At 39.8% G+C, this 19,120-nt stretch overlaps 1 protein-coding gene across 9 annotated transcripts in view; it reads left to right on the top strand.

Annotated features, from left to right (window-relative positions):
* TBCK (TBC1 domain containing kinase) overlaps positions 1 to 15,435 on the top strand; it is a 129,879-nt gene extending 114,444 nt beyond the window's left edge. For 8 of the 9 annotated variants that reach the window (XM_075149703.1, XM_075149706.1, XM_075149707.1 and 5 more), the window contains one exon: positions 1,008 to 1,688. In XM_075149703.1, coding sequence (XP_075005804.1) covers positions 1,008 to 1,118 — 111 coding nt within the window. In that variant the 3' untranslated portion in view covers positions 1,119 to 1,688. Of the gene's footprint in view, positions 1 to 1,007; positions 1,689 to 15,286 lie in introns of those variants that run through there. The other variant, XM_075149708.1, reaches the window with a different exon arrangement.
* Positions 15,436 to 19,120: the final 3,685 nt, after the last annotated feature.

Raw genomic sequence — 19,120 nt, 5'->3', positions numbered from 1 at the left:
TGGAATAGTATCACATCATTTTAAAGAGTCAAAAAGGGAATTACAAATATTTTACATAGCCTATTCGGAAGCACTCAGTGATTTTGCAAATGGTACTAATTTGTCAATCAAGTATAAAGCAACAATCTCAAAGACTGGGATGGCAGGGCAGTCTTTCTCACAGCTATTGGAAATAAAATAAAACTATTATAGTTTCTCTCTGATTAATCCATTTTGGTGGCTTGCTTTTTAATGTATTGCAGTCAGTATTAAAAGGCAAGCTTGACATGTGATACACAAAATATTCCTTTGTTTCTTGATTTTGATATTTTGATACGTAATTTTTGTTCCTTTGATTGTTTTTAATGATTAATATTATTTTGGTATGCAAAATATTGTTCCTTCATCAATGTAGCAACTTTTCATTAAGTTGCTACATGGAGACTGGCAACTGCTGTGTTTGGTTTATGGAAAGAATTAATTGAGGAGAGAGGCTTTCAAGGACTGGCTTGTGTGTGTGTGTGCTTGCACTATGTAACCTGCCTATGGGCAGATTGTAGGGGGGAGAGTACAGCTGCTAGACCCCAAATTCATATCTGACATCTGTGAAATCACGTCATGTTGGACAAGTTTGATAGGTAAGCAAATGACTATACCATCAAACAGAAAACAGCTGGGAGTTAGACTAATGCAGAGAAAAATATCTGTTAATTCATGCTTTGAGAGGGGTTCCAGTGATTACTCTGAGATTAAATAATCCTGTTAGAATGAGGTAAAAATCCTGCCTAAGCAGAGATAAATAAAGTTCAGGGTTATCAGTTTCACGACCACGTTATCACTTTCACGACCACCAAATTCATCCCAGCTGTTTCGACAGGCCTGGGTTCCTGTGTTGGACTAGTTGGTGCAAAGGAAGAACTTCCAGGGTCCGATAATTTTTTCTTTTGTTTAACTTGCCTTACTTAATATAAAGTTATTTTGATTTAAGGACTATAACATGCAGTGTGCTAATGATATATCTGTTTCAGTTTGCAGCCCATCTAGTGAAAAACAAGTACCCAAGGGTCTGCATCCTGGATGGAGGAATCAACAAGATCAAGCTAACTGGTCTCCTCACTGTTCCTTCTCCACAAATTTAAGTGACTGTAAACATTCAGAACAATCTGTCTGAATAGGGAAGTCTTACTGTACAGCATGAATATCCTGAACCCAAAGGGCATTATGGCATCTTCACTATACAAGCTATCCTGATGATCAGTGTCTTATCCTGCAGATCTAGAGCATGGGAGCTTTGCGTTTATTCTTTCATATAGAGCTTCAGTTGGTATAGATGAAAACTGTGAAGCTTCAAGCTTTCCAAGAAATCTCTTTCAGCATTGATGTAGTGCACAACTGGTTGAGCAACTCTGAACACAAAAAGAGCAATTCAGGTGGCATTTGGTATCTTATAAATATTTCTGCAGAACAAAATAAACCGGCACTTGATGGCTCTAAGCTGCACTTAAGTAGATTATTTTTCAAAAGTATTTTACTGTGAATATTGAAAGTAACAAGCTGAAACTGTACGCTGTGTGTATCTTGTGAAAAAGTATGTTTTCCAATATTTTAAAGAGTAATTGCTGTATCTTGTGACCTACTTTCTTTTTGAAAAAGCATTTTTTCATCTGGATTGGAAATAAAGATGTGTCCCAGATTGGAAGTCACTGTAAGAGCTGCTGCTGAGTCAATCCAAACTCTATCATATCCTGCAGAAATGGAGAAGGCCTACTCCTCTGTGGAGAATTTAACATTCTATTTCCGTAAGCACAGCAAATGCAACAATTTCTGAAACAATTATATTTACCAGTAAGATTGGCTTTTGACAATACTATGTCTTACGACTATAGGTCAGTTATTCCACAAATAATAGTGCTTTTCCATTTTAGAAGCTCATGCCTTAAAAAGAAACAATGCAATTTTAATTTTCATATGAAAACATTCTAAAGTAATTACTCTTGTATGAATTGGAGGTGCAAAGTTCTCTTTCTCTACTCTTTCAGCTAGTGGCGTCAATGTTTTGGGTTTTTTTAAGTCCTATTTCTTAAACATGAACTTTAAAACTGACAGATCAAGACAGCAAACCTGTTTCTAAACCAAACTGGATGCAAGTGCTGTAGATGAGTGAAAGCAGGCTTCCACAAAGGGCATAAGGTGACTGTGCACTAGAGATGTGGAAATTACTTTGCGATAAGAAGCTAAAAGTATTGAAAGCACCAACAGAAACAGGAATTGGCATCTTTCTGTTGCCAAGAAGCTAAAAATAAATTTGATTCAGGCAAGCACCACGTTTCAGGAGATGTGAAAAAAAAAAAACCCACCCTGATTTCTCCCCCTCAAAATCCCAGGTTAGCTTTGCTAGCATGTCAGATCCATTATTCTAAAAATAATACATGGGGAAAAAAGGCTAGGAAAAGAAAAGAATCTGTCTTCAAGAATGCTACTTGAAAATAGTACCTTTAATCCAGGGAAGACCTGTTGTTACAATGTAAGACTGACACTATGACTCTGAAATTAAATGAGAATTTGGAAGAATTTATTTTAGAAGACAAGAAAGTTTTAGATTTCACTTTCATTATTTTTAAAATTTAGAAGACGCTGGTGTGACATGAGGCTTATTAATCACTGAAGTGTGGGGATTAAAAAGTATTTTGTAAAATGAACAAAATGACACCAAAGATCTGTTCGCCTGGTTACAGTCGCATATTAGCTTGCATTGTGAATTTGACACCATGCTCTTTATTAGAGCATCGTCTGGGACATGGCAGTTTACACGATACAAGCTCACTGTTAGGGTAATCAGGATTTGCTGTGGAAGATATTATTATCATATGCCTTAGTTGAGGATTTTATATCATGAATAGTTTTTAGTTTGGCAAACGGAACATTGCAGCAGCTAACTTTATTTCATTTTTCTTCTGTCACAAGAGATTTCCAAAACTGAGAGAGTTGTGAGTGGAGAGAGGGGGTCAGTGAGAAGGCTATGAACAGTCTCTATAAATCACAGGCAAAATGATCACTTGTTCTGTGGGATTTTTTAGTGGTGGTGGTGGGGTTTGGGTTTTGTTGTTTTGGAAGGGGTTTTTTGAACTGAAACCATGGAAGATGAGACCTTGTGGAAGGTGCTGAAAGAGGAAGTCTTCGTTCTCACCTGTGCAATGACCAGAAGATTGTATCCTGAATCTTCAGAAGCTATTCGCTAGCACTATGTGCTGTCTCCAGGGAGGTTTAGTCTTGCCATAGCTGTGGTTTTGAGAACCCTATTGGAAAAGTATAACAGGTGAAAGGAATATGGGGGAAGAAAGATACCTTTTAACTCCCTTTATCTCAGCTGTGATTTGTCTAAAAATTACAACATGCTGATATGTATATGGGCTTTCTTTGGTCTAAGGTCAGCATAATATACTGAAGCTTTCAAGAAGTTTTTGACTTTAAAAATCCAAGATGCCTGGCAGAGTGACCGAGTAAGGGATCAGAAATGAAACATAGGGACAGATCATAAGGTTCCTCTGTTAGCAGAGGGTTTCCACAACAATCTCTGGTGAGGCCCACAGTGCTCAGCTGACTTTAAAAATTACCTGGAAATGGAGAGGAGCAGCGAGGTTAATAACAAGCTTCCTGATACTACAAAATCATCCACCGTCATCAAAGTTTTGCCTGTCTGCATGGAGAATGAGAAAGACCTTGTGATACTCGATGTCAGAGATTCACTATGAAAGGGTACACGTGGGGCTCTGGAGAACAACAGTTCTAACCATAATCAACAGTGAATTTGTTGACAGATAAGACATCATTGCAAATGCTTAACAGCAGCCAGAAAGCCACACAGGATATTGGTGATTGTAAGGAAGGAAATGAACAAAACAAGTTGTGCCATCAGAGAATTAACCCATATGGTACATTCTGAACACAGCACAGGTGCTTTATAGTTCAAAAAAGATACACAGGATTAGAATGGACACAAAACAGAGTCAGAGTAAGATAATGTTAGTTATGTTGACTGAAAACGTTTGGAAAAAGAGGCAATCAAAATAGAATGTCCCACCTTTTGCCAGAAGTACATCCTTAAAGTGTGGCATTTGTCATCAGTAAAGGCCACCAGTTTATAAAAATACTCATAAAAAAGGATTAGACAACTTTGTGCAAGAGCTCTATCTCTGACTGACTATTAACCGCAATGGCTGAGAAACAGTATTCAACTCGGAGCTTTCATTATCTGTTGATTAAGAGAGGCTGGGAGAATACACCAGAGAAAGATTTCACCCTGTGTCTTGCACTCCCTTTTCAAGCATTTGCCTTTCGTAAATGGATATTGGACTATACCCAATACAGCAGTTCAGGTGATATTATATATTTAATACCAGCTTGATATTTCCTTCTCCTTTATATGGGTACTCAGAAAAGGACTGTAAGCACAAAGAATAAAATGCCTTTGAGACAACAGGATTTAATGTGTACCCAGCTACTTGTTCCTTTGATAGGAAGGGTAGGAAGTATTCTGTATCTCCTACAGGTGTTTTCATTCTTCGAGAAGACAAGTTATCTTTTGAGTGAAAAATACCTAATATTTAACAGCTTCAACAAATCTTTTTTGACAAATACAACTGGTTTTAGTATTTAAATGTTGAATATCTATAGATTTCAGCTATAATGCAGTTCAGTCTTCGCTTTCAATTTAACTGAGTAAGATTCAAAGCCTATGTATTCCATTTGTGTATGGATATGTTTTTGGCAGAAGACTTAAAAGCTGCCATTAAGTAAAACTTTACATTACAAAGTAATGTTTACATGTATTTTCCAGGAGACATCATGAGAGAGGGTGGGTATAAAAGCAGGAATGTCAAGAAGTGCTGAACAGTATTGAATATTTTTCCCATGTAAATAGAACTACCTGGAAAGTTCTGTGGCTAACAGCTGGTTATGGCTGCTGGTTGCTGATGTACCTGCACTTACTACTTTAGTCAGCGTTTTTAAAACTGTGCCTATAAATAGGCATACTATGCCTACTTTTTTTAATACAGTTACAAAGGACAAGCGCTTGGTCACAAAATTGGCTTCTGATCTCCTTTTCCATAGACAAGGAAAATTCTTGCATTTTGTGGTAATTTCTCAGTAAAGAATTTTATCTAGTTTTTGCAGTGTTTGCCCAGTTTAAGAGCATCAAAATGTATTTGCTCTGTTACCCCACCAATTTTGGCACTGCTTTGGTGGAGCAAGCAGGTTTCGTGGAGCTCGTGGAAGATTTCTGGAGGCCAGGTTTTCCAAACATGTACGTTTCTAGCAGCATGGTTTGTACGGCTGTACCATGGTCATTCTCTGGTTTAGACTGCAACTGGATACCATAAAGATCTAGTAGGAGAAAAAAATTATTAATCTTCTAAGCTGATGTCTTCTACTGCTAGCAGAAAAATGTCCAAACTAAGTATTTCCCACTGTTCGGCCTGGAAAAGGCAACCTCTCCCAGTCTGTTTTTTCCTACCATTTTAAAAACATCCTGAATCTGCCCCAGCCACCTGTGCCTACAGCTTCCTGCCCGGACAGCCAGATTTCCCTGCAGGATACCCGGGTGGGCATCTAGGGAGAACAGTGCGAAGGAGTTAAACCCTCTTTTGGCAGTCTCAGACCTATGGATCATTGGAGACTATGAAACAATTGCTGTTAAACTACAGTGTCTTTCTTTAGACCAGACATAGTCCTTTGAGACTTTTATTATACTTCGTGTCTAGGTTTTTTGTTTGTTTGTTGGGTTGGTTTTTACAAGTAGATATTTTTCCTATTCGGCCCACTTTTTTTGAGCAAAGTCTAAGACTATTTGTCCTTATCCTAGGAACCCCCCTTCCTGGACCCATCTTGTCTCCTTTTGTCATCCTGGTTTCTCTAAGTCTAGGTCACCTGCAGCTATGGTACCTTCCCAGTTCAGGATGGGAACAACTCATTAATCTGGTTCACTTCAGGTACTTCTGGTTTATTATTTTTTAAAACTTAGCATGAGTTATCTCTTTAGGTTTATGTTCTCCCCTTTGGTAGTCTAGGGTATTTGGTATACAGTCTTTCTGATATTTCTGAAGTAGAAACAATAACCATAGCAGCTCGACAGAGACAGGTGTGTATTCTTTTACTTAGGTGATTTATTTTTCTGATCTCCTCAACAATCTCTAGAAGTGTGAAGGGCTAAATAATTTGTCAGAGTGGGTAAGGAGTTAAATTTCAATACCGTCCTTTCCTTGTTTCTTTTTCTAGGCTTTAGTCTATCCTTAGGCTAACTGACAAGACCACTACACTTCAATTTGTTGCTATCCCTCTATGCCTTTGTGTAGACGTAATCTGCGTAAGTATAATACAGTAGTGCAATGTTACTTCTGTGACCTCTAGATATCAGTATCTAGACTCCCCTAAGCCAGCTAAAGAAGATGCTTATTGGAGTATCTCTTAGATGGACTTCGGAGCTGCATCACACACAACTCAATAAAACAAAAAACCCCAAAATCACATGAGCTCTTCAGCAGCTGCATCACTCATGTTATTATGCAGAGAGGTACTGTGAGAGCCTATTAGTTTTGTGACCTGAGACATACTTGCTGTTCCTATTTGCAGGGCGTGAATGTTGTCTAGAATACCCATTCCGGAGTTTTAATTTACATTTTCAGTTTGGATAGCTTATTAAGCTTCTTCAGTTAAGATAAAAACTAGCTATATCTTTATTTAGCTTTCATGGTGCTCAGATTGAGTTACTAGGAGGTCTGGGAATTGTGTGGGAATGAGTGTGGCCTTATAATCTCCCATTTCCAGTTATCTTTTCTTTGCTGATGAGTCAGACTGGCCTCTCCCACTGTTACGTTAGAAACTTAACTACTGTCATCAGTCTTATCTTGCTATTTTTAATTCCTTCTCCTGGGCCCAACTTGAGAACATTGCTTGAAAGAATTATTATTCCTCCCAAAAGAGTGTTTCTTTGCAGCGCAAGTAGTGAAATTTGATCTGTGCTGACTGAGCTAACATCAGATTTATACATTTGACTAGCAAAACTACAGATTTTCCTTCTTTCTTTGAATCCCAAGATATAATGCCAGTACTGTCATTCTTTAGATTTCCAGCTTCAATAGAGAGACGATGCCAGAAACTGCATTCTGTTTCAGAAATAGTGCTTCATTTGCCTTTCAAGTAACCATGAGGCTTGAAGTTTGCTGCTGATGGTGCCTTTTAAATAATAACACCAAAATACCTGTTGGACAACAGTTTGTGTTCTAAGACAACAGAGCCTGTGTTCTGTGAATTTAGGTTGACAAATTTATCTCATACTACTATAAGCATGTGGTTGAACATAATTCAATATTGTAGTGTGGCTGTCTTACCGCATCAGCATTTAATAAACCAGTGTTACACAGAGTTTAAAGAAACTGGTCCAAAAAATAGGATCAGTAAAGTATTATTACCACTGAATCAATTTGTAAGTATTTCTTGTAAAGCTTTTTCTCAAAATATGTTTAATCATAATGTAAATCCATGTTCAGATTAACCTCTGGTAGTAATCTTGCACATGATGGTAGGGTGACGCCCGTGCATGCACTGTTGTAATTCACATGTTTTACTTCCCCAGTGATAGGTGCTTACGTGCTTTAGGAGCTATATTCTGTAATGCACAGACACCAAATGAGTTTCCAGACACAGTAATCTGTGTGAAAGAACAGATACAGTAGAGCAACTCAGAGATCAATGTGATAATCATTATATTCAAAGGGAATAATCCAGAGAAAAGTTATAGATCACTGTTTTAATTAATATTTCCTAACTGAAGCAGTATTAAATTCGTCTCTTCTTTGTCTATTTAGGGTATTCTGGCATTATGTCATTTTAGAGAGTCATAGTATCTGACAATATCAGCTCTTGCCAGCTGAGCTGGCCAAAGGAGTAAAAGTCCTGGGAGTACAGAACAGGTACATGGAATAATTGTGGGTTTTTAAGAGATCCAGTGATTATGGCAGTAGCTTGAGTTATCAGGCTATTATTACCTGCGTTGCTACAAACTTTTGATATGTCTTGCATAATCAGAGTGGCCCAGTTCCCCTCACTAAAACAAGGCTAATAACATTTCCTAATTTTACTTGGTGTAGAAAAAAGAAATAGTGAATACTGTGACCACTTAAAATGTGTGAGTATGAAAACAATGCAGACACTAAAGAGTAAAGACTTCTTTCCTAGGAACAAGCTGTTTCCTTGAGAAGCCAAAGATAGATGACAACATGAGTTCTCCATCACTAATTTTGTAAACAATCCTTTCACTAGTAAGTGCTGTTAAGGAATGAATTTCAGCATTCCCACAACAATTCACAACATCTATCAAGAATATAGTATTAGTGATGAAGAAGCCTTCATATTACAAAGCTTGTTATAAATTTTGGTTAGCTACATCTAGTAATCATGTTAATAGTGTATAATAAACACGCTTGTGCAATTAGGCTATAATAAAATATGATGTATTTTCAATGACTACAATACTTAGATTTTTCTTTAATGTTGAACAAGATTCACACCTTCTGTAAAATTTACCAAATACCAGGCTTTACAACCCTAGAATACCAGAAATAAAATCATAGCCTCCCTTATAAAGCAGAGGTGAGAGCATAATAAGAAAGTTGGTTTTTTTTTGATTTTCAATTCTTTTTTCTCTTTAGCAAGTCAAGTGAGTTTGTGTTGTGTGCACAAGTTATGTGCACAAGAGAAGTAGATCGGTTTGCATAGCACTTTTTTGTCCTCCTATGGCTTGTTAAGGCATAAAAACTGCCTGCCTCAGCAGTAGTGAAACACCGAATTCTTTTCGCTAACAGTTTTCTCACAGCTTCTCAATGGGGAAATACAGGCACTGAGGGCCTGCGTGAAGGGATAGCAGGGGCGTCTAATCTCACTGACGTGTTTATATGCTCCACTAAAATACCACAAGCTAGGAAGTGTCAAGCTTTTTGGTTGGATCTCTCTCTTCCTATCCAATCCACCTTTTCTCCTCTTCAGACCTCTATTAAAGGGACTCAATAAGGAACAAATCATTTGTCTTAACAGAGCTAAATCTAGACCAGAATTTTGGAACTAAAAGTCATGGAGTCGATCATGTGATATTTAGCCTTTGCCTAGTAGTCATTGTTTTAGATAAATTAGCATGTGATATCCTGCTATTACTCAGTTTTCCATAGTTTCAGACTGTCAGTGTTCTTATACAAATTGAATACATTCATCCTCTGCGTATTCCTGACATGTTCTAACAGCTGTTGAAAGACAGGTTTTTAGCCTGAATCTTTTCTCACTTGGCATTCTCACAGCAAGCTGACTCCAAACAAGTCAGACCTGTGCCTTTTTTTTTTCCAATCACATCCACAGAGAGAACTTTATCTTGTTTGGGAGCTTAGTGCGTAGTTCTGGCATCAGTGAGCACACAAGTAGCACAGTCTATCTTCTGCTGTGTAATTATAATTATTACTTTAAAAGTATTGTACAAACCTGGAGTTTCAGAAACATACTTTTAGTGAGCACACAACATTCAGCTTCCACAAAAGGATTAACTTTCTTGCCATTACGTCAATTAATTTGATTTGCCTTGGTTCAGTTCCTACCCTAAAATGCGATTTTTCTCAAACCCTTCAGAACATAAATGAGCTAATATCTCTGATTTTAAATCTTTATTTCAAGTAAAGTTGTTTTTTTCAAACAATGTTGTTTCCCAGCCTCAAAGAAATAGGTGACGTTAGATGTAGGATGATATCCTCAAGAGAGGAACTTAGTGATTTTGTTCAGTATTACATGTCCTCAGTGTAGGACAAGTTCAGTGCTTTCTGATGGCAGCTCTTGAGCGACTGGGACACTCCTACCCCAGGTCTGGAAAGATGCCCCATTTACAATATGTATCTGGAAGAAAGAACATGGCAAGTTTAGTTTAGCATATAACTATATGCTATATATATGTGTAATATATGTATAACTATAAAAATATAGTTAGCAAACAGCTTTCTTTAAACTGAGAAGGCTGTTAAAAACTTCCAGCTTTTTGGAGGATCCTCTGAACCAGGCTAGAATAGCTCAAAGAAATTGGAATAATGAAAATTTCTCCTTTGCAATATTTGTATAGACATGTAATACACGCACATACACAAGAATTTGAGTGCTTTACTAAAATAGGTAAGTCGTCTTGCCATTTCATGCAGAGAGAAATTTTGCAATTACTTTTGAAGGAGAAACCACCAAAATGGGCAGAGTTAGAACCCAGTGCTGTTGCAATGTATCTGAGCTCAGTTGTTCCGAATATTCTCACTGCTTTTGAAATGCTTTGTGCCTCTTGCTACTATATGTGCAAATACATATTTGCCCTACATTTCTTCTTAAAGTCCTGTAGGTAAACCAGTATTTGCCCAGGCTTCTTTGCTCTCTTTCATCCTGCCTGATAGTGCTTTCACTGTGTACTTTACGGGCCCCCTCTCCCTCCAGGATTTCATTCAACTTTTCACGGGCCCTTACCTTTTGCTCACCTTCCCTATCGGGAACGTGTGATGGGTTTTCTTTCTTGGAAGAGTTTTTTAATGCACTCGTGTCTCCTGTTCCTGGAAACTGCTTGTTCCTTACTAGCAGATGCCCGAAGCCACTGACATTAGGATCCTGGGCTTGTAATGAAATGAGATTGCTGCCATGCAGAGGGGGAGGGAGGGAGAAGTGGAAAATTCCTCTCAGTGCCTCCCTTGGAAAGGCAGCCGTCTCATAATGAACCACTGTGAAGTCTTCATGATGATGGATGAGGACCAGTGGGGGTGGCAGAAGAGAGTTGAAGGCAACAGGGAGTTATTCTCTAATTACTCTTTCCTGACAAGGTAGAATAACTGACACCTAGGGCTGTGCTTCAAACTACTGCCTCTTGCTCACTGCTCGTTAACAGGAGCACCAATGTCCCTCATGGGCTGGGGCTGCTCTTGGGTCATCACACCCTGAGACAGTGGCATGAACTGTCACCTCCCATTGTGGCAAAGGCAAGGTGGCTACCTTTTCTCCCCCCCCCCCCCCCTTTTTTTTTTTCTGTGAAGTAGTGGGAAAAAAACAGGCAGTGAAAAAAATCAAGCAGCCCTACTATGTGTGCTGCACATAAAAGTTGTGCAATAAACGGTCACAGTAGCAAGAATTCCAAACATATGGGTATTAGGAATTTATTATACTGAACTTGAAGATATCCTGTGTTTCTGGTGGTCATCTGGTCAAAAGAAAAAAGGAACTTCAGCCTTCCTTCGCTTTCCACTTTATTCATTTTGTCTCATCTTTTCTCTGTGATACCCCTCCATGTGAATCCAGATCTGGATGAATCCTCCTAAGCTTGCAGTAGGACAGACCTCGTGTGCTCAGCAAACTTGCTGAGAATTTGAAATACTTAAGGATGAATAAATACCGTACTCTGGCTGTGACAGACTGGTCACCATGATGCCATGTTACAAAATGGAATTTTAGTGTTTTGGCAAGTGGAAATTTTGTCAGTTACGGAGCCCTAAAAGTTTTTTGCCTTTGGGTCTTGTGCAAATACAAATAGGTATGCAAACTGAGTACTCATTTTTATACCTTACCTGTATATACGTGTGTGTGTTTCCAAGGAGGGAGAGGGCTTGCCGAAGTGCAGAAGGAGAAGCGATTGTCCAGGAAAACTCACACCACATCTCCTCTGCTGGTCTTGGTCTGAAGCCAGCTTTCCATTGCAGCGCCAACCCTTCTTCTCCAATTTCCATGACGAGTGGCCCCCAACCAGGCTTGTCATCCTCCAGGGTGACAGGATTAAATTTGCCGAGAGCACTGAGAAACCTTTAGCTGGTACGTGTAGTGCGGCGCATGTATCTATCTCTTTCTCTAGAAATAATATTATAGGCATGCACATAGTCAAGGGGAAGTCCCTAAAAATGAGGTGAGATCAGTCTAAAAAAAGGGGAAGAGGCATTAGTCCTTTAGATTGCAGCCCTTCAACTGTTTAAGTGTTTATAAGGAACTGATGACTTGACCAAGAATAAATGCGGGAACTGGAGCTTAAATCCCGTGTTAAACATGCTGTAAAAGGTAAAAGAGTTTCTGAACTTTTCAGAACTATTGTTAACTTCAGTCAGGAACATAGAAAGATCACTGCAGAACCACGATGGGGGGATGATAGACTGCTAAGTAGCTCTTATCTACCAATAACTGTTAGTGTGTCCCCTCCCTGACCCTTTGCCACTAGCACATGGGACCCTAATTTCTTTCTATGACCTTCAGCTACTGCTGTAGTTGAAGCAATAAAAGCATTTCATAGTTCTGAGTTACAAATTACAAAAGAACATGCCCAGCAATTTTTCTCAGAGTTTGGCTTGGTGTTTTCAGGATTTTATTTTTTTAGCACAGGCAAACATGCATTGTGAGAACAAAATTATGCTGGAGAAGCCCCTAAGCGTTCTATCCTACACAGTTTTCGAGGGTGGTTGGTCATCCATCGCAAGCAACTTAGATGAAAGTGCAGCAGTGGATGGGTCACCAATTTGAACGGGAAGCTGGGCAGGAGGGACTGGGAGTTTTGACTCAGTGTGAGGAAGTTCAGGATGTGTTTTATTCTCTGTGTAAATTCACATCTAACACTTGAGTCAAGCAGACTGTCCCAGGGATCAGAAAGTAATGATTCCTGCGCTCTTATGCTGAGCTAGGCTTAAGCCTATACTTGCTTGAGGTGCATGGAGGTCTTCACCTTATTGTACATTTGTAGGGAGCAGATGAAAAGGACTGAATGCTTGCCCCAGCCTGTTGGTGGGCATAATTGCATGTTTACTCCATTGTTCTGCTACATTAAGGGTTGGGATGATCTCCCTGTTCACTTGCTGTAATGTTGTGTTGCCCTGTTGCAAAGCCTCACCTGTTCATGATGTATAACATCTTGATAGATTATTACAGCATTGGACTCTTGCAATTTTGTGCAGAAATACATCAGACTTCTGTCTGTGTTACTAAGTATGAACCAGGTTAAGTAAAGGTTATTTCTTGCAACAGAAACTGCTTCTTGTAACACAGCCAATTTTCAGAAGTCTTCAGTTACTTACACAAAGGACTTGCAAAAATCTGAACCTTTGTTAAATGTCTAAATGGGACCCAAGTTCCTGAAAATCTGACCTCCACACTCGCTGCTAAACACTTAAAAATTCAAACTTGAGCTTGGAAAATTTGTCCTCGTGAGGGTCAGGATTTACATACAGTCTGTAAATGGTTTCAGTGGGAAATGCTGGCAGAGCCATCCCTCTAGTGTTAATTGTTAACCTGTTTTGCAGACCACCCATTCTGCCTGTGCAATAGAACAAGCCTAAATGGGGCATTCATTCCCAAGATTTGTCCTTACTGATTTAATTTAGTTGATTTTAAAAAAAAAAAAAAAAAAAGAGAATTGTCTCCTACATCTGTTTTCCTCAAGAAATCTTAGGCTGACTACAAAATCCTCTTAAAGTCTCTGCTGACCCTGTTTCAGATTTCATTTTCAGGGGAGTGCTTTTCAATAAGAAACCTTAAGAAGTTCAAGTATTAGCAGGCATGAGGGTTGTTTTCCTGCACTGTTTTACTGATTCAGCAAGATACTTATGCAGATGATGAGGCACCATCCGGTTGAAGATAATGTCACGACTCCTAGCTTTAAGTTAGGCGTAGGCTTAAATACCTTAAACATTTTATTCTGACCTGGCTAGAAACAATTAGCAGGCATGATCAAAACGTCAAGCTTTGCTTGAATCCACTCAAAGACCCGAGGGTTCTCTGCTGTGTTGTTATTTTGTTTTATTAAACCAAAATTAAAAATACCTCCTATAGCCAGAGCGCCTTAATCAGGCTAAGGAATAGCAGTTAGAATAATAATAATAATGACGATACTTTGAGGGAAAGAGGAGGGGGTAGAAACAATCAAAAGCAAAACGGAGAAAGGCCACCCTCCAAAGACGTGTTGAAGGGATGTAAACAGCCTTTAAAGTATGCACACGGATCCTGGAACTTCTCACGTTCAAATAACACATCCCACTTGCGAGCAGTTACTGTCAGAGAGAGGAGGAGCCTTTCTTGGCTGTAGTTGTTGAGTTGCAGCCTACAATTAGGTAATGTTTTGTTTCAGGGGCCTGCTCTATGGGAGGTACTGCTTGTGCAAAGGCTGCCTCTACTCTTGGATTTAGCAGTGGCGTAGCCTCCAAGGAGAAAAATTATCTCATTAACTCTTGGCGAGGAGAGTGTGTGCAGCCAGAACGCTCCACATGTGCACGGCGTGGTTTTCGTCACACAATACAATTTGTAATTGCTGATTACTTTTTGGCTGATGTTGAAAGCCTGCCTGTCAATCCCCACCTAGAGTGCAAAACAGTAGGTAATCATCCTCCCCCACCTCCAGTCTAGTTCAGTGTGGGCTTCACAGAAGAGGCAGGAAGGTCTTGCTGCAAGAGAGGCTCATAACCTTTGGTCATGTACAACTCTCCAAAACTATAAATTACATTCCTGAAGTACCATACTGTAGGTAGGTTTTGTGTATGAGTGCACATTTGCTTAATGCATTTCAGAAGTGGTTTTTCCCTCCCTCTTTCTTTTTTTTTTTTTACCACCTATTTGGGGTTTTTTTTTTTAATGATAACCATGGAGCTTGGGAAACCGTGGGATTTCTCATGCATAGGTACATCCAGCATAGGGTTGTTCTTGCTTGCAGTCAAGCAGTAACAATTATTCCAGCACATTTTGGAATATTTAGAAGAAAACAGTATTTGGACCAAAAGCCATTTTTTGTTGTAGCTTTTGAAAGTGAAGTATTAAGGAAGTTGAAATAATGTTGTTTTCATCAAGCTGATTAAAAGTTTGGAAAGCTCATGTCAGTGAAAACAAATGAGTATGCAGATGTATAATCGATGTTCTATCCAGATTTGTCAATCAGTCAGTCAAAATCTTGAGACTTGGAAAAGAATTATCATTCACCAAGTGCTCAGCCTCTAACCCTGGTTCCTTCTCAGGCCTTCTCCTGCACGCTCCCAGTTTTCTCCTCATATATGAACTTAGGCTGTCTTTTCCTGCTACTTCCCCTGCCTCGCTTCCCAGGTGCACATATGCTCCTGAAAGCAGGGATGGTGCTTTTAGAAAGTCTGCATAGTACATTGTTATCTATTATTCCAAGTGGATAACTAATTTTTTTCTTTTTAAGTGGATACTTCCAGACACAATGACATAACAATTAACTATAAGTGGCAAATTCTCTGAAATCAAAGGACAGTTTGAAACTCTCATGCAGGAGAAGGAGAGAGGGAGAATCTGAACTTCATATTCCCTGCGTTTCTTCAGGATTGTTCCCTCAACGCTGGAAATCCATTCCTGGAGGAACTGAAGAGTGTGAACCTCCTGATCTCTGATACACTGGTGCCCTTGCCGAACTAGGTAACAGTGTGTAAGACTATTTCTGTACATGTCTTAAGGCAGATGCCCCTGTGTTATAGCAGCATGGTTGTGGATGACAGGCTGTTGCCCTTCTCTAAAAGCAACGAGCCTTACACACACAGTCCTGCCAAAAGATGTTCTCACCTGTACAAATGGCAGCTAGTAAGAGTAAATACTGACCAAATTGACAGCAATTCCTGTGCTTTTTTGAGGCACAAATTGTTACAGGGAATAGTTATTTCATTATGCCACTGTGCCCTCTAAGATAGACCAGACTTATTTTGTGGGAAGATGGTATAGGGTTATCCAGAACTCACGACTGATTAGTCAGGAGGCAAGAACAAAGACGCATTTCAGCACAAACCAAAGTTCATTTCTGTTTATCCAAAAAAAAACATCTTTCTGGAGGTTTCCAGTCCACAGCTCATACTGATTAGCTGCTGGGGAAACATTGCTTGTGACACTGTGCAAGCCTGTGACCGTGTCTTGTGTGCATGTGCCCAGCTTTGACTGCAGGGTGGAGATGACCTAAAAATGCACAAGTGTATGGTACGCAGCATGGGCTCAAGGCCTGAGATGTCTTTTTCCTTTTGATTTTAAATATTTCCTTCTGAATTCTCCTCCCTCTCTGGTGCAATTGTTCTCAACACAGCAGCAGGTCCGGGAGGGTTGGGGGAGGCTGCATGAAATGAATCCCCAAGTTGCTATGGTTGTGGAGTACTTCTTCCCTCCTCCCAGGCAAATCCACAAAGCTGGTGCTCAAGTAGGCGTCTCTGTACACACTGCGCTGCACATCTCTAAGTGCACCAGGCAAAACCTGTGCAGTCTTAATAGAAGTGGAAGACAGCCTTGATTTTAATAGATAAGAACAGGACTTTAGGGAACGGTTTTCCAAATGAGGCAAGTCTGGGAAACTAGACTGCCTAGTCAGTGGGGTTGTGGTTGAGTTGGCTCGTACTGATGATTCCTCGGTTGCTGACACATGTGAAACACCAGAGCTGTGAATGGAGAGAGCCTCGGTGGTGCTGACAGATTGGCTCTACCGAGTGTCTTGTGGCAGGATCTGTTTTTGCTGAAGGCTGGAATTCGTGTGCATGCTGTATGTGGCAGCATTTCTGTTTTGATTAGAAGGAGTGTGTGGGAAGCCCTTTGTACTCGGAGGCTGCGTTATTAAGGTACGATGATTTGTAACGATAGATGTGGGGATCGTTTGAACTGTAAAGTTTTTCTCTGGGGAAATCTGAGATAGCAAGGTAAATTAATGCTTTCTGTGCAGATTAATTATACAAAAATATGCTTAATTAAATGGAATATTTTACTGTAGCTTAATCCAAAAGATCCGGAGTCTTCAGGCTCCCAGTGGGCCTCTTGAGATATCAGTAGGGCAGGAGAAAATTGGCAGTGCAGGTGAGAGTTACGGTCGGTATTACTGGAAGAGTTTGAACTTCAGAGCCATTCAGAGGAGAAAGAAGGGCTATGGGAAACCTTAGGAGACCTGCAAAGTCAAATAAAGTGTTTGTGTAGGCATTGCGTAGGCATTGTGAGGCCTACTCTCAACAGGGAAGTTTTTTTACCATTAAAAAAAAGTAGAAATTGTGCTCTTTCTTCAGTATTCAGAGTACTTGCAGGTAACAGACAGGTCCCCAGTCTATCTCTTAACTACAGAAAACATATGGGAGCAACTTAGTAAGTACAGAGAACAAAGGGATGAATGTCAAGTGTTGCTGAACAAATTTGTTATCCAGAAACTCTCAACTGAGTGCAAGTCTGGAATGCATCCGTTCTCCCAGTATTGCGCTAGTGTAATTATTTGTTTAAGAGTTATTCACGTGTTTACTGCCTTTACTGAAGCTGGTGTTTGCTTTGCAGAGACCCACAGGTAGGTCTGGCCTCTTTGTGAAATCTCAGGCACAGTCATGCGTGAACGAGGTGCGCTTTCCATTCAGCGAGCCAACAGCTCAGGTTCCCGGAAGACATTCAAAACATGACGTGCAGAACATCTCATGCAAAAGAAAAGATTATCAGATACACACTTATGTCTTGTGGACAGTCATTTAATGTGACAAGTGTACTGTAACACACTCATGACATATGTATATCCTGAGAAATAATTTATTAGATATAATATAGCAGATACTCTCTTCCAATTTCTTTGCCCCCCTTTTTGCAACCATCGGCTATTTCAGTTGTTTACCAGATGTATCACTGATGGCAGCATTGTGGGTTTTTTTCATGCCTAGGGTTTTTGGGTTTGGCCAGCTTTCATATCCTGTCGTTTCCCTCACTGTCTTTGGGATTTGTATACAACTACTGAGCAAGACTTCAGTGTCTTCCAGCGGCAGTACATTCAGCTTAGAGCTGAAAGGCAGGGTGCTAACTAGAAACCTGGGGGGTGCAAATCTCGTTTTCCCCTGAGACACAGATTCTGTTTCATGACAGTTATTGTCTCTCTTCTCTTTCGCTTTACCACCTCTGAGGATATAAATGTTATTCTCACTCAGCCTGTGATCATCCTGATGATTTCTTTACAGTTAAAATTGAGCACAGAAAGTCTTCTGACATTAATGCAGCAAGCTTGATAGTGAATAGCTGCAAAAAATTATTACATCTACAGTACTAGCTCAGTCTGCTGTTGAAACAGTGGAGCCAATCTGATAGTCCTACTCAGCGAAGATCATTTTTAGCTGAGACGCAAACTGGTCGCTGTCTCCTGTTGGTAAATGCATCTGCCAAGAGCAGCAATGTAGATTTGGACCCAGAAGGAGAAAAGTAAAATGAAGCAATTCAGACTAGGTTTTTTCTGGATGTTTCTCATTCCCTGTGTCTCTTATTATGATTCACAGTGAGTAAAAAGTTATCAATTAGAAAGAAAACCGTTTGAATCTGATCTGCCCCTGAATGAACGCTGAGGTGAGATACTGAAGCTGGTAGTAAATAACATTGTTTTGGCTAGAAATTTCCACACTGAGCTGTAGGAGGAAACTTGACTATGTGCTGCAGTGTTTGATTTGTCTGTCTTTCCTGCTCTTTAATACAGTGATAGCAGTCATGTTTGTTCTGCATGACTTCTGTATGTTGTTAGGACTTGATTTTCTGTCATTGTTCTGATACGCTGCTGCTCCCGCAATGAATTCTGCTATTGTTACCTCCTTTTTTTGTTTCCTGGAGTTATTATTTTTGCAACTTCTGGGTGCGTCCATTTATGATGTTTCTTGAATGCGTTTCGGGGAGTGTATTCCAGTGCAAGTCAATGGGATGATACGATAGTTTGTCATTTGATACCACGATTTTGGCAGAGCTATCTGAGCATGAAGCTCTAACAGACTAGGCATTAAAGAGTGATGTTGAAGTTTCCTCATGTGCTATGAACTGATGTTTGTGTGAGCTGTGAGAACCCTGCTTCTCAAGCTGTGCTGAGCTGGGGATGGTACGCTTCACCGCCATTTTTTTTAACCACCAGTGAGACAACATGAACACGTGGATAGAAAACTGGTTTGGGGAGACTGAAAGTTTATTCCTGCTTCTGCCACTGAGTTGAGGCTGCTCAATTAACTTCATTAGAACTTTTTTTTTTTTCCAGTGTGGGCCTGATTTGACCGACTCTTTAGAGCATATGCCATTTGGGAGATGGATATGTTTTCCTATACGCTTATGTGAGGTCCAACTGTGGTTGGTTTTCTGGATGCTATTG

Source organism: Calonectris borealis, chromosome 4 (assembly GCF_964195595.1).
Source record: "Calonectris borealis chromosome 4, bCalBor7.hap1.2, whole genome shotgun sequence".
In the NCBI taxonomy this organism is placed as follows: Eukaryota; Metazoa; Chordata; class Aves; order Procellariiformes; family Procellariidae; genus Calonectris; species Calonectris borealis.
The sequence above is the reverse complement of the archived record's forward strand: the minus strand, read 5'-3'. Positions and strand labels throughout refer to the sequence as shown.